Source organism: Eubalaena glacialis, chromosome 19 (assembly GCF_028564815.1).
Source record: "Eubalaena glacialis isolate mEubGla1 chromosome 19, mEubGla1.1.hap2.+ XY, whole genome shotgun sequence".
NCBI classification, from domain to species: Eukaryota; Metazoa; Chordata; class Mammalia; order Artiodactyla; family Balaenidae; genus Eubalaena; species Eubalaena glacialis.
In genome coordinates this window covers 9,222,253-9,236,786 of record NC_083734.1, presented here as the reverse complement: position 1 = coordinate 9,236,786, position 14,534 = coordinate 9,222,253, and the positions used below count along the sequence as shown (strand labels likewise).

At 42.3% G+C, this 14,534-nt stretch overlaps 1 protein-coding gene across 2 annotated transcripts in view; it reads right to left on the bottom strand.

Annotated features, from left to right (window-relative positions):
• The window catches only part of MYH10 (myosin heavy chain 10), a 136,507-nt gene that overhangs the window by 94,661 nt on the left and 27,312 nt on the right, over nucleotides 1-14,534 (bottom strand). For both annotated transcript variants that reach the window (XM_061175183.1, XM_061175184.1), the window contains exon 4: nucleotides 7,942-7,969. In XM_061175183.1, the coding sequence (XP_061031166.1) occupies nucleotides 7,942-7,969 (28 nt within the window). The remainder of the gene's footprint in view (nucleotides 1-7,941; nucleotides 7,970-14,534) is intronic.

Sequence of the window (14,534 nt, the reverse complement as noted above, 5' to 3'; positions counted from 1 at the left end):
AGGTTGCCTTAGCTATTTAATCAATTCTATCCATCTGGTTAACTTAAAACTTTTAAGGTATGTTACTTATAGCAAGAATCAACTAACTGTTTGAAATCCAGGATGGCTTATCATTATCACTTAATGCAATATTTGTATAGGACATAAAATTCCTTAACAACAAAAAAAATCTATTGTCACATCCTGATAGAAGACTGATATGAAGCAACCATTGTTTTATAGTACAATTGTTACATTATATACAAACACACTTAAAAGGAGAAAAACTAGAGTTAACCAGTAGTTAGTCATAAAATGTAAGCAGAGTACTCTTTAAAAGGGGGCTTGGAGAACAGAGTAACTTCTTCACCAAGGGTGACTGTGAATTTTAATTATAATGAGAAGGAAAGTCAACATGAGGATTACACTCTTAACAGGATTTCACTTCCAATTACATTGGGTGCTCTCCCATGATCAAGGAAGTCCTTGCCGGGATACTAGAATAAAGGATCCAAGCCACCTGCTTGGTCATAAGTGGGAGAGCTCACAATGCCTGGCCTGAGTCTGCAGAAATAAAGGCTAGTTGGGGAGCTGTACGCAGGTGAGGCCAGAGGGTAATTTACAAGTTCATCCTTTTGGGGGAAAAGTAAATTAGAGAGTAAATGACTAAAAAAGTAGAGCTTAAACAGGAGCTGTCAAACTACTTAAGTATTGATTTTTTAAAAAAATGGTACTTCCAACTGTATTTTCTCTTTGTGATACCTTTGCAAACATAGGTACTTAATATAAAATAACTACTAAATAAAACTGACTAGTTATTCTCATACAGAAATCTTAATTAGCTCAGCTGTGTACTAAACTTAAGAGGACCCCGGTTACATACTCCTAGAGTTCTTTATTTGGTGGATCCTCAAAGGCACCAGGGAACATATCATATTTTCTTAAGTCTGGGATACCTTGTTTAACATTTTCATATTTCTCAAGTCACAATGTAGCTTGTAATAGATATAAGCATGAAAAGCTATTTGTTATTAAATATCATAACCGGTAGATTATTATAGAATTACTAAGAATTAAAATACGGTGAGGCTAAAAGAAGTGAGGGTAGGAATTGGCTGGATACAGGAGGGAACTTTCTGCGGTTTACGTTACACAAATAACTCAGCACATATATACTTAAGATCTGTGCATTTCATTATATGTAAGTTTTATCTCAAAAGATAAAGATGTAAATATTGGACTTTAGTTAACGTTATGTATGAAGTATTTAGGGGGAAGTGTGCTGACGTTTACAAATGCATCAGATGAAGGGATTAATAGTCCATCAAAGTGGTTTTCAGTTTAACCTGAAAACAATCTAAACAATCAGCGGCCACAGAAAGGAATGCCATCTAACCTTAAGCAGAGCCTCCTGAAAATACAGCTGCCACGGACCCCCACCCCAGGGAGTTTCTGGATTGGGAGAAGTCTGACCCTTAGCACCAGGAAGTGCAAATTCAGTTGTCCACTGGCATCATAAAGCCCGATAGAACCCTCCATACTTTCCCCCAGAAGCCCTAATCCTCCTACAGCACTCCTCCTTTTGTTAAATTTAGTATTTAAGCCTTTTATTTCTGGTTTTCAGCAAGTTACTCATGAGCACGCCCACACGCATGCGTGAATACACCTTGTCTTTTCTCCTGTTAGTCTGTCTGTTGTCAATTTGCAGACACCCAACCACAGGACCCAAGCTGGAAAAGTTTTCCTCCCAAAACAAACAATAAAATGGACTGATAGATGGATAGAGCGATGAACAGATCAATATATAATAAAGCAAGTATAGTAAAATATTAATGGTAGAATCTAGATGGTAGATATATGGGTCCTGACTGCAAAATTCTTTCAACTTTGCTTTATGTTTGAAAATATTTATAATGAAATGTTCAGAAAATTCAATTTTTAAAAAAAAGAAAGAAAAGAAAACAAACATGGAACTTGATGACTGCTGCTTTGTGTCCACAAAGAGATAACCAGCTGCTAGGAGACTTACCTCATAAATCCAAGCCTATCCATGGATGCAAATGTCAGTCTAAAATGACAATGACCATCTAATTGCATGCCTGTGATGGGCACTTTTGGTGACAAGAGTAAATCAGTGCTCACTAGCCTTTGGTTCTGTCAAACAGCAGTCATCCCCTCTCCCAGGTGTTTCCTGCTTCCAGACATTGCAAACAGTCCTTATCCAAAATGGTCACCCAAGCTCCCAAACCACCCAAAGAGGAGAGCTCCATGTCCCGCACCTGGTCCCCTGCGTACTGCATGCAGGGTCACTGTTACTGTGACACTGCAGACAGGTGGCACACAAGTTCTATTCCTCTCTCGCTCCTGAGCAGAAGAAGGTAGCTCACTTATTACGCTCATTTCATGGAGCCTCAGTGACTAGATTCTTGTGGCGACTTTATACTAACCAGTGCTGTATAATAAAGAATTGCTGGTCTTTGTTTCTGATTCCTGGGAGGGAGCCTCTAAGTACCTGGAATGTCTTTGTTATTCATGGTGGGCACTTCAATAGCTCCAGGATGGGGACTGGCCAAGCTGAGAGCCCAAACGGGTGATTAGAGGTTTGGGCTTTAAACCACGTGACATGAGCCTCACCTCTTGGGAGGGGAGAGGGAGTGGACATTGATTCAATCAATCACGCCTACATAATGAAGCCCAATAAAAACTCTGGACTTTGAAGCTTAGATAAGCTTCTTGGTTGGTAACATACACTGATGCACTGGGAAGGGAAGTGACCAGAGGCTATGGTAGCTGTGCCTTTGGGAATCCCCAGACCTCACCCTCTGTGTCTCTTCTTTTGCCTGGCTCTGACTTGTCATTCTAGCAAAGTATCGAATCTGAGAGGGTAGTGGCAACCCCCAAACGTGTAGCTATTTATTTAGTCAGAAGCACAGGTGGCCTGGGAACCCCAGAGCTTGTGGCTGGTGTCTGCCAAGCAGGCCCACGTAGAGGAGCGTGTCCGGGAAGTCAGGGTCAGAAGTGCTTTGAAACAGATACTTTTAAAAAGACATCTGCAGATCACGTTCTAAATAACTGACTTTTTGGAAGAATACAGCCAATGGAATTAAATAAATAAGTAAGTAAGTAAAGCAAAAAAGTGAACAGACTATTCTAGAATATAGAATTAAAATGAAGAGATGTAAGGAATGCAAGGAGTGAGAGCCTGACGGGATTTAAAAGTTATTAGAAACATGGTGAGGACTGTTACAGAATATGGATTGTACATGAGATGACATTACTGAATCACTGTCAATCTTCTCAAGTGTGACAATGGTCTGTGGTTATGTGGGAATGCCTTGCTCTTAGAAAACGCCTGCTGTGTATCTAGGGGTAAAGTGTCAGGATGCCTGCAAACTTGCAAATGGTTTAAAAAAAAAAAAAAAAAGTGCTGTGTGTGTACAAAGAGAACTGACATTTAAGTGAAGGGTATATGGGCACTTAAAGTACCATTCTTTCAACTTTTCAGTAAAATTCAGGTTTGAATTTTTTAAAATAAAAACTTGGGGAAATGCACGAGCAAAGGTTAAAAAAAAGGAAAAAAATGAAGTAAAGAAAACGTAAAAATTTAAAAATCACTGAAGTAGGGGATGGGTATTTGGGGGTCACCAACTATTCTATTTTTGTGTAGGTTTGAAGTTGCAAAATAAAATGCCTTTATAAAATGCTATCAGAAAGGTTTTACCCTTTGAAGACACATACAGTATTCACTAGTTTCTAAACTTCCTAATCTGTACTTAAGCCTGTTTCCTTGGTTCCTACTTAATTAAGAGATGCACTCTTTTGTTTGCATTTTTATCCACTTCCTAAGTATGTTCAGAACAGTGTGCTAGGTTCTCAGGGGATAATTAAAAAGCAATGAAGGTAAGTCACAGTTCCTACCTCACTGTCTAGTTATAAGACAAGACCCACACGACCTAAATAGGTAATGAATTGCTGTCTATAAAAAAAAGGGCCTGATGAGGGGAAATCAGTGTGGGCTGGAACTGGCTGTATCGATGGGCATATTTCCTCCCTGGGGGGAGAAAGAGGCTAAAAGGCAAGGAAGTCAGCCAGGATCCACCAAGATGGGCCAGATAGTAGGTGCTGGGCAGGGCTAGGAAAGACAGGAGAAATATGAAACGAGGTGACAACCAGAAATAGGGATATGAAAGAGAGCGGGGAGTCCAAACACAGGGCAAGATTTAAACCCTGAGTCTGGAAACACACAGTGTTGATGTCGGAAAGAAGGATAATGGGAGACACATCTTGTCTGTGTAGGAATAAAGGTTAATTTTTAGGCATGTTGAGTTTAAACTGGCATTTATTCCCTACTTCACACCCTGGGCTCCACGCAAGACCAAATTACCTGGAATTGCCTGACACCATTTCTCACCCGCTGTCCCCTGTGCCCGGAAGGTTCACTGATTCTTTAAGAAGTCCCGAGGGATTGTGACAAGGACACTCACCTGGCTGCACGGCTGCCCACCTGAGCTAGAAACCCCCTAGAAGCCAGTAAGGACCAGCCAAGGCTGCTGCCTCCCAAAGGCCCAAGTCCCCCCCACCCCCTTCCCCAAAGCACCAGGGCGCAGAGATGAACTCTGTAGGGGAGCCTTCAGACTCACACCCCTGCCAGCCTTGTTCACTGCCTCAAATGTCGCTCCTCTGCTCTCATATTGTGTTTTCTTTCTCCTGATCCCAAACCCTATTATTTCCTGCTCCCACCCCCCTCTTTTCCTCCGTACTCTCTGGGCCCCCCATTCCACAGTGTGCAAAGTCACCCACGTTCTCAGTGTCCTCACTGAACACTCCCTCCTCCGCTGGCCCTGCTCCACGTCACACACCTGCACACACACATGATCAGGAAGAAAGGGGCATCCTTCTCACTCTCCCTCATGTCACTTCCAGACCCTCGTGTTATAAAGCCTCGACCCCTCACCCCCGCCTCTCTGAGGTCACATACAGCCGTAACGGTTGTTCTGACACTTGGATTTATTTTGTCTAGTAAGATCATTAAAAACAAACAAAAACCTCCATTCCCGTTTCAAAGAAGAAAGCACTTTTTATCCCCCCCAAAAAGGGGAAGTGTCTTATCTTGGAATAAAGGACATTCCTCTAAGTGAAATAGTTTAGCTTTTTGAAGGGCTTACTGGAGGCCACCATCCTCACACTATCACTCGTGTGTGTGTGTGTGTGGGGGGGGGGGGTCAAGCCTCTCCTCTCCTCATGTGAGTGACACACCCCCAACCCAGGCCCCTTGGCTCCTTGATACCTTCAACCCCGATGACCCCCTGCTCCCTCTCTGCTTCGGCTGCCCACTCCTGTGGCCACACCGAGGTGTTCCCATCTCATCACCTGCGGCCACACTGCCTACTCTTCCTCCTCCTTCTGCGCCGGTGTCCCCAGGAGGACCTGTCCTCTAGTTCTCTGACCCAACTCCTTCCTCCCTATCAATCCCCCCTCATTTGCCCATATCCCAGGCAGGGTCCATCGTGACAGTTTCTCTGGCCAATGTCCTCAGTTCTCTCATTTCAGTGACCCCCCCATCTGCACCCACTTACAAAAACTGTCCCAGCTTCTGTTGGATTGAATCTGGTTCCATTCCAACACCCTCGTGGGGGAAGGTCCACAGCAACGGCCCCAACTGTTTCACATCCTGCTGTACCTACCCCCTTGGCTAGTGTTTCACACACTGACCTTGGCCTTGGCCACACATCTGGCTTGGGACTGGGGCGGCTGCAAGTGCAGCAAGCGTGCACAACCCTTATGCACTGGAGCTTGCGCTCCTGCTGCTCTGGGCACCTGTCACCATGTTAAAGCCAGGGCTGGCCTGCTGGAGAATTAAAGGGCCTACAGGCAAGGCACCCCGGCCAACAGCCAGCCAGCCGGCCGGCCAGCCAGCAACTCCCCCCTTCCCCACCCCCCGTCCCAGGTGAGACAGCTCAGCCTGGCCCCGCTCAGCAGAAAGGCCCAGCTGAGCCCAACCCAATTGCTGGGAAAACTGCTTTAAGTCCTTAAGTGTCAGGGTGGTTTGTGGTTTAAGAAAAGCTAATTCAGGGGCTTCCCTGGTGGCGGTGGTTAAGAATCCGCCTGCCAACGCAGGGGACACGGGTTCGAGCCCTGGTCCGGGAAGATCCCACATGCTGCGGAGCAACTAAGGCCGTGCGTCACAACTACTGAGCCTGCACTCTAGAGCCCGCGAGCCACAACTACTGAGCCTGCACGCCTAGAGCCCGTGCTCCTCAACAAGAGAAGCCACCGCAATGAGAAGCCCGCGCACCGCAACGAAGAGTAGCCCCCGCTCGCCGCGACTAGAGAAAGCCCACGCGCAGCAACGAAGACCCAACGCAGCCAAAAATAAATAAAATAAATAAATTTATTAAAAAAAAAATAAATTTATATTGATTCGTGTAACCCAGAGGCTAAACGATGCTGGAAGAAAATTTACACAACAGAGAGACTAGTGTCAGCTATTTCTGTTTCTCCCCCCCTCCTTCTTATTAACACCAAAGTTTCTCTTCATGGGAAGGAGAAGCCACGAGATGGGAACTTTCTCAATTCCCAGCCTCCCTGTCACTCTAGAGGCCTCGCGTCCCCCCAGGTCCCAGCCCGACGCCCACCCCGTGCCCTCCACGCCCCTCAGTTCTCTCTGCCCTGCCCCCATCTCCCTCTACAGCATTTAACCTCTCCCCCGTTAAACACACCATCAAAAACAACAAAATTCGATTTCTCACCACTAATCCACTGCTGCAATTTTCACCTTCTCAAGCCCTGTGGAAGTAGCAGGCCTACACTTGGCTTTTTGATTCTTTTTTAAACTTTTTCACACACACACACACACAAACACCCCGCCCCCGTCATTCCTCAGCTGCCATCTGGCTTCGACCGCTCTCCCCACCCCCAGTGCACCTCAGTCGACCACCGCCAGCCTCCTGCTCTAGCGCTAAATCCCACGCCCGTGGTTCTGTATATTTCACTCAATCTCAAGGGCGTCTGACGTGCTGACCCATTCTGTGGCCCACGGTTTGGGCGTCTCTGCGGCGTCTCACCCTCTTCCCCCACCCTTGAAGGTCGCCCCTCCCGGGGATCCCACACTCAGAGGCGACCTCACTCACCGCGTGGCTGCCGTCACCCAGGCCGCCGGCTCTGCATTCCGGGCACAGCTCCGACTCCACGTTCACGGGGCCAACGGCCTAGTGACAGCTCCACTCTGGAGAGCCACAGGCACCTCAAAGTCAGTGTTCTCCACCAAACTCCTTGCCTTCCACCCCGAACCTGTTCCTCCACCGAACTCCTTACATCCTGAAACTGGCACAATTCCAGCCTCTCTGAGCTCCCCTTTCTCGGGCGTGTAAATCACCGAGTCCCGCTGGGCCTGTCTCCTAAACTAAACTCCACCCGAGATCCACCCACTTTCCTCTGGCTCCACGACCACCTCTCCACCTGAAGCCACTTCCATCCCTCGCGGAGCTAACTCAACAGCCTCCCACCTGGCCTGCGCGTGTTCACGCTTCCCCGTGCATCCTCCCCACCGTAGCCAGCGTGACCTTCCTAACGTGCGAATCTGACCGCTTCCTGCCACGGGTTCTGTTCTATCCTGACTCTCCAGCACTTCACACACAGCACACCGGCGCGTGATAATAATGCCTCCTGGGTGGCACGGGTAAATTCCCAAAATGTCCGAGAGGTCAACACTTGGACAAACAAACTAAAGATGTAAGTTTCACAGATTAACGTTATGAAATGTGTGAAGAGCCCAGTTTGACAACCAAAAGTAACACCAAATTTAAGCAACTTATATATTGTAGTCTTACAACAACAACTGCAAGGTTTACATCAAACTCTTAAGTGACTGCTCTCCCTTCCCCCTCCCCCCATACAAAAAAATAATGCCTTTTACTTTCCAACAGAATCGAAAAGAAGTCTGAATGTTCAACATTTACTTACGTGCAAAGAATTGACTGGTCCTCACGATCTACAAAACAAAACAAAACAAACAAAAAAAAAAAGAAAGTGACCATTTGCCTGGTTTTTAAAAAATTTGATATAATAATAAAGTTGCAGTGATAGCCTCTAAAATACTAGTAACTCTGCTGCCCTCAGGTCAAGTTAACTCTTCCCAACCCTATTATATATTATACAGTCCTAAATCCAGTCAAGTTCATCATTCTAATGCCAGATTCTCTGGCGTAGATAACAGTCCAGGCTCAGATGACTGTACGTGTCTAATCAACCTGAACTCTCCAGCCCCGCTGCCCATCAGAGTCAACTGGGAAGTTTTATAAAAATGAACTCCGCAGAGCTCCACCTTCAGGGGGAGGGATTGAAAACCCCTTTTTAAGTAGGTTCCCCAGGTGATTCTGATGCAGGGCCAGGTTTGGAAACCACTGCCTTTCAAGAAAACCCACCACCAGAGAGGAATCATTATTAATTTGACCTTAAAGGAGAAAAAAACCCAAAAAGTATCAAACACTGAGTGGAAAAGAAGACTGAAGGAGGATAAACATCTATATGAGGTTTAACCACTGTCTCAAGTCAGAATGTTAGATACACCAAAAATAACGAAAGGACGTATGATGAAAAAAATCTAACATGATTTTAAAGTGATGAATGATTTAAGTATTCATATTCAGCTCAATTTTTCAACTGAAAAGGTGAAATGCAAACCCATGTGTAGTCCAAGGACAAAACCACCTGTGTAGGATGTATGACTTCCAATCACTTATGAGCATCATTATCTCTATTTTACAGACGAGAATGTTCTTTGAGGAAGTTAATCCTCCAGTCACATAGCTACTGGGGGACAAGGATGCAGGTGAGAACCCAGGCCTGTCTGCCTCCAGTGCCTGTGTCCTCAACACTCCCGACCAAGACTGTCACTGCCTCAAAAGGAACTGCGGTCACGAGGGCCCGGCCCAGGTAGCATTTCCGTCGCTCCCTACGCCGTGCTTGCTTTCCAAGCCATCACGTGCCCAATGAAGTTCTCACAGTAGTTCAGGCATAGATAACCTCCATCAAAGAGAAATGAAGAGTTCCTTCACGACGTCATACTCTTTTCATATAATATTATTAAAAGAAACAAATCCATTCATATACTCTGTGTATAAACTGAGTTATAGCAAGAGCATATTACTGCCCGGCCCCTTGAGTCTAATTTAATTCCTAATAATAGCTCCTAACCACTGTTTTCTCCTTTTTCTGGCCGCCATGGGCAACATAGTTGATGTCTGCCCCTTTATTGGTTCACTTTCCCAGGGATGTGCCATCTCCTTTCTGTGGCATGTCCTTCCCGGATCCATGACCACTTGGATTACCTCCACCTGCCCTTCGTGCTCAGCTCAGCTGTATCTTCTCTGAGGAGCCTCCCCAGACCCTCTTCCTCAGGCTCCTCCCTGTTTCCTTCTTTTGACCACAGTATTCTGGAGTTAGACAAACGATACTGCCAACCGCCTGCCCCACCAGCACGTGCTGCCTGAGATCACAGACTGTCTTGCTTCTTTATTCCCAGAATTAACAGTCAGCCTTCCGTCCACGGAGAGAACCCAGTACGAGGAGCCAGGCCGGGCACTGGCAAGACACCGGGAACTGGAATCTTCTGTCCTAGTTCCAGCCCCGCCACAAACTGCCCGCAGATCTATAAATGAGGCATTGATTCCTTGCTGGTCTCAGGTTCTTCACCTATAAAACTAGGATTTTACCAAGTTTTTGCATATTATTCACTCTAAACATGAACCCTCACACCCCAAATTCTCCTGGTCTGAGCAACGTCTATAGAACTCCACTTTATAGTTTACAATGAACTTTATATGCTAAAAACCTATAAATATAACCAGACACAGCCTTATAGTGACATTTAAGGGAAATAACTTCATGTTCAAAAATGCAACTAGCCTTCTAAAGAGTAGAGACTCATTTGATAGCTCAGTTATTTTCCAAAGCACCTTTCAAAAAACACATACGGAGGTACTCAATAAATCCATGTTGAATTAAATCATATTTTCAACAGTGAAAAAGGTTTCAAATCAGTCACCTCAGCTCCTACCTTAAAAAACTAGAAAAGCACAAATTAAATGCAAAATAAGTAGAAGAAAAAATGATAAGGAACAGAAATCAATGAAATGGGAAACAGGAAAAAAAACCAAAAACAAAAACAAGTGACCAAATGCTGGTTCTTTGAGATCGATGAAATTGATAAATCTCTAGACAAAATGATCAGGTATAAGACACAAATTACCAATATCTGGAATAAGAAAGGGAAAACCACTATAGATCCCAGAAATACTGAAAGGATAATAAGGAAATGTTAGGAACCACTTTCTGCCAAAAAATTTGACAACTAGGATGAATGGGATAATTTCTTTAAAAGACATAAACTACTAAAGTTCACTCAAAAAGAAACAATAACCTAAATAGATGTAGAAAAGACATACAATAAAACAACATCCATTCATGAATAAAAACAAAAACAAAAAACTCAGCAAACTAGGAATACAAGGGAACTTCAACAACTTGATAAAGGGCATCTACAAAACACCTACAGACCGTTAACATCATCCTTAATGGTGAAAAACTGAATGCTGTCCCCCTGAGACCAGGAATAAGACAAGGATGTCTGTTCTCACACCTATTCAACATCACAAAGAAGAAAAATAATTAAAAGCAGAGACTTGAAAAGGAGGAAATAACAATGTCTCTATTTGTAGAGGACATAATTGTCTATAGAGATAATCCCAAAGAATCTACCAAAAAACCTTTCAGAATAAGTGAGTTTTGCAAGGTTGCAAAATATGTCAATATATATTTTGAAAATAATATTTCTATATATTTATAGTGAACAATTGGAAATTAAAAATTTTAAAGTTCCATTTAACACTACTAAGAACAGGAAATGCTTAGTTATACTAAGGGATATGTTATACTTAGAGATAAATCTAACAAAGTATGTGCAAGATCTATATACTAAAGACTATAAAATACTGATGAAATAAATTAAAGACCTACATAAATAGAGAGATAAACCATGTTCATGGATCGGAAGACTCAAAACTATTGTCAATTCTGCTCTAATTGTTCTATAGAGTCAATGCAATCCAATCAAAATGTGAAGAGTGGGACCTTTTTTAGAAAATGACAAGCTAATTTCTATAATTTATATTGAAAGACAAAGCAACTAGAATAGAGAAAATAATTTTTAAAGAATGATGGTGGAAAATACACTATTTGATTTCAAGATTTACTGTATGGCTATTGTAACCAAGACGTATGATATCTGCAGAAGGACAGACATACAGATCAAAGGAATTGAGAATCTTGACAAAGGCAATTCGCTGGAGAAAAAAATTGCCTTCTCAACAAATGCTGCCAAGATCAACTGGATATCCACATGCAAAACGATGATCTTCAATCCATACCTTGCACCATACATGAAAATTAACTCAAGATGGATCACAGGTTGAGTGGGAAAAAATTGCAAATCACTTACCCAATAAAGGACTTGTAACTAAATAGGACAAAGAATTCTCAAAAATGAGTAATAAGAAAACAAACCACCCAATTTTTTTAAATGGTCAAAAGATTTGGACACTTCACCAAAGAAGACATACAGGTGGCATAAGCACATCAAAAGATGCTTAATATCATTAGTCACTAGGGAAATGCAATTTAAGACCACAATGAAATATCACTACACACTTATCAGAGAGACTACAATTTAATAAAAAACTGACAATACCAAGTGCTGACAGGATGCAGAACTGGAACTCTCATCCATTGCTAGTAAGGTTGAAAAATGGCACAGCCATTTGGAAAAAGTTTGGTAATTTCTTATAAAGTTAAACATACACCTACTATGTGACCGAGCAATCCTACTCCTAGGTATTGAGCCAAACGAAATTAAAACTTACGCTCAAAAAACCTGTATACAAATGTTTCTAGTGTCTTTACTGCCAAGAACTGGAAACTATCTAAATGCCCTTCGAATGGTAAGTGAATAAATAAACTGTGGAACATGCATCCAATGGAATACTACTCAGAACTAAAAAGGAGTGAAGTATTGGTGGATGACGCTCAAATGCACTATGTTAGTGAAAGAAGCCACCCTCAAAAGGCTAACTTGTGTATGATTACATGATGTTCTGGAAAAGGCAAAACTATAGTGACAAAGGAAAAAAAAATCAGTGGTTGCCATGGTCTAGAGGGGAGGGAATGACTATAAGGAGAGTGTAGAAATTTGGGGGAAGATAGAGCTGTTCTATATCTTGATTGTAGTTACACAACTATATGCATTTGTCAAAAGTCAAAAAACTATGCACTAAAAAGGCTGAATATTACTGTATGCAAATGATACCTTACTAAAATTGTATATATTGAGTTTTCCCATCCAGCAACATGCTGTGCCTCTACATTTAAGACTTTAAAAAAGTTCTGCAATTTCTTATTCAGGTTCTGCCTATTTTTGTTTACTGCTACCATATATCTTTTTGGCTAAAGAATAAGTACATTTTAAAACTTATCACCCAGTGAAATCACTGTTTCATCCCCTCACTAAGCCTTTCACTCTAATGCCTGCACCCTCTTAGTTTTCTTCATAGCACTTATCACTATGATATTGTCTTTATTTATTTTCCCGTATCTTCAATGAGATAACAGTTCTCTAACACAATCACTAGAAGCGTTTCCTACATCTGACAGCTTCTCAGGGTAAGGAGTGTTACTGTCTCCCACTGTCTGTATTCCCACATTATAAGATTCAATACATAGATTCAAGGCAACTGTAACTCATTATAAAACATTCCTTTTCCTGGCATAAAATAATGCCCTTTGTCCCTGTTTCTGCTGTGACGTCTACTTTAGACTTGAGATGACTTTAATTGGTGCTCCCTTTTTGTACCCATTTGGCCGAGGAAATGCCCATCACTGCACTGCTATTATTTTTCTACTTTGAGATGTCTCTCTTGTAAGGGGCATATGATTATATTAGGCTCTGTTATTTATAGGGGGCTAAAAGTATTTCTATTTACTACTGTATTTGGTGTTACCTGTTTTCTGACCTTTGAAGCCTTCCTTGATGTTCCTTTTAAAAGATGGTTTGTTTTCCTTGCTTTTCTTTCTCCTAATGTAAGAAACTTGTATCCAGTTTCAACATTTTTCAAAAAGAATCCTTTAAACTACATTTTAAAGGTTCACATTTTGATGTATATCAATCCTAGTCTTAAAAGACTTTTTCTTAAAACAAGAGAGGGGTAGTATATGTGCTTATTATACTAGGACATCCCTTGGTGTGTCAGACATCATTTCAAGACTGCTGCTCAGGATTCCACTATGTAAATGAGCCATCCTTTTAAGTAATCACTTGCTCGTAGAACAATTGGTTATTTCCAGTGTTTCTCAGGAAGCTACTGGAGGTTATTCTCCATCCAAAATAACAGCATATGGGATCCATAAATTAAGAAATACAACCACGGAAAGAAGCAAGGAGGAATTCCCTGGTGGTCCCGTGGTTAGGACTCCGTGCTTCCACTGCAGGGGGCACGGGTTCGATCCCTAGTCGGGGAACTAAGCTCCCGCATGCCGCAAGGCGAGGCCACACACACACAAAACACACATACCCTTAAAACACACATACCCTTTGATCCAGCAGTCCACAGAAAGAAGCAAGGAATTTCCAGAGTGCAGGCGAAGGCAAGTCTGAAGACCACTAAGTACAGACTGGAGGATAAAGGGTCCCCGGAGGTATGTCTCCAAGGGAGGAAAGACACGGATAAATTACGTGATATATGTCTACGTATTGAAAGAAGATTTGTAGTTCTGTCAAATCAATGTAGTAATTGCAGAACTACTCTGTTCCCCCAAAAAAGGAAAATTACTAACCCCAGGGAAAACAGCAAATTGTGTAAGAAAGGAAATGTGATCATAGGAGAAATAGTTTAAATGTTGAATACTAAAATGCCAAAAAATGTTGATTCGACTTCTATCAGGAAGATGGGGGCGGGCAGTTAAAAACTCTTCTTTCATATTGGGAAGTCTATAGAAAACACCGGAAGTTAAAAAAAAGAAAAAAAGAAAGAATATCACAAGCCTGTTACTTTGAAATATACACATACACAAGAAGAAACAGATTAAAATATGATTTCCTCTAAAGAGGAAATCCAGAATGGGCAGGGGTAGGACAGGTATCTCTTGTTTCTTTTTCAATAATGTGAGCCTTGCTGTACCGTGTGTTTGCTTGTTTCAACTATCTTCACGTATTACTTTTTAACAAAAAGTAAAAAGTAATTTAAGCATTCAAAGTTCCTTGACAATTTCTGATCTTGATGTTATCCAGACTATTCTGCATTGTTTAATGGTCTAAAACCATTTAGATAACACAGGAATTATCTAGTCCTTGAGATTTGATAGACTTCACCACTAAAATTATCTGGGCCTTGTGTCTTTGAGACATAAAGGTAAAACCTCTGACAATCTTTACCATTTCTCCCACTGGCATTGTTCTAAGTTTTCCACCTTGTTTTGAGTCAATTTTGTCTCTGTTTATAGTGTTA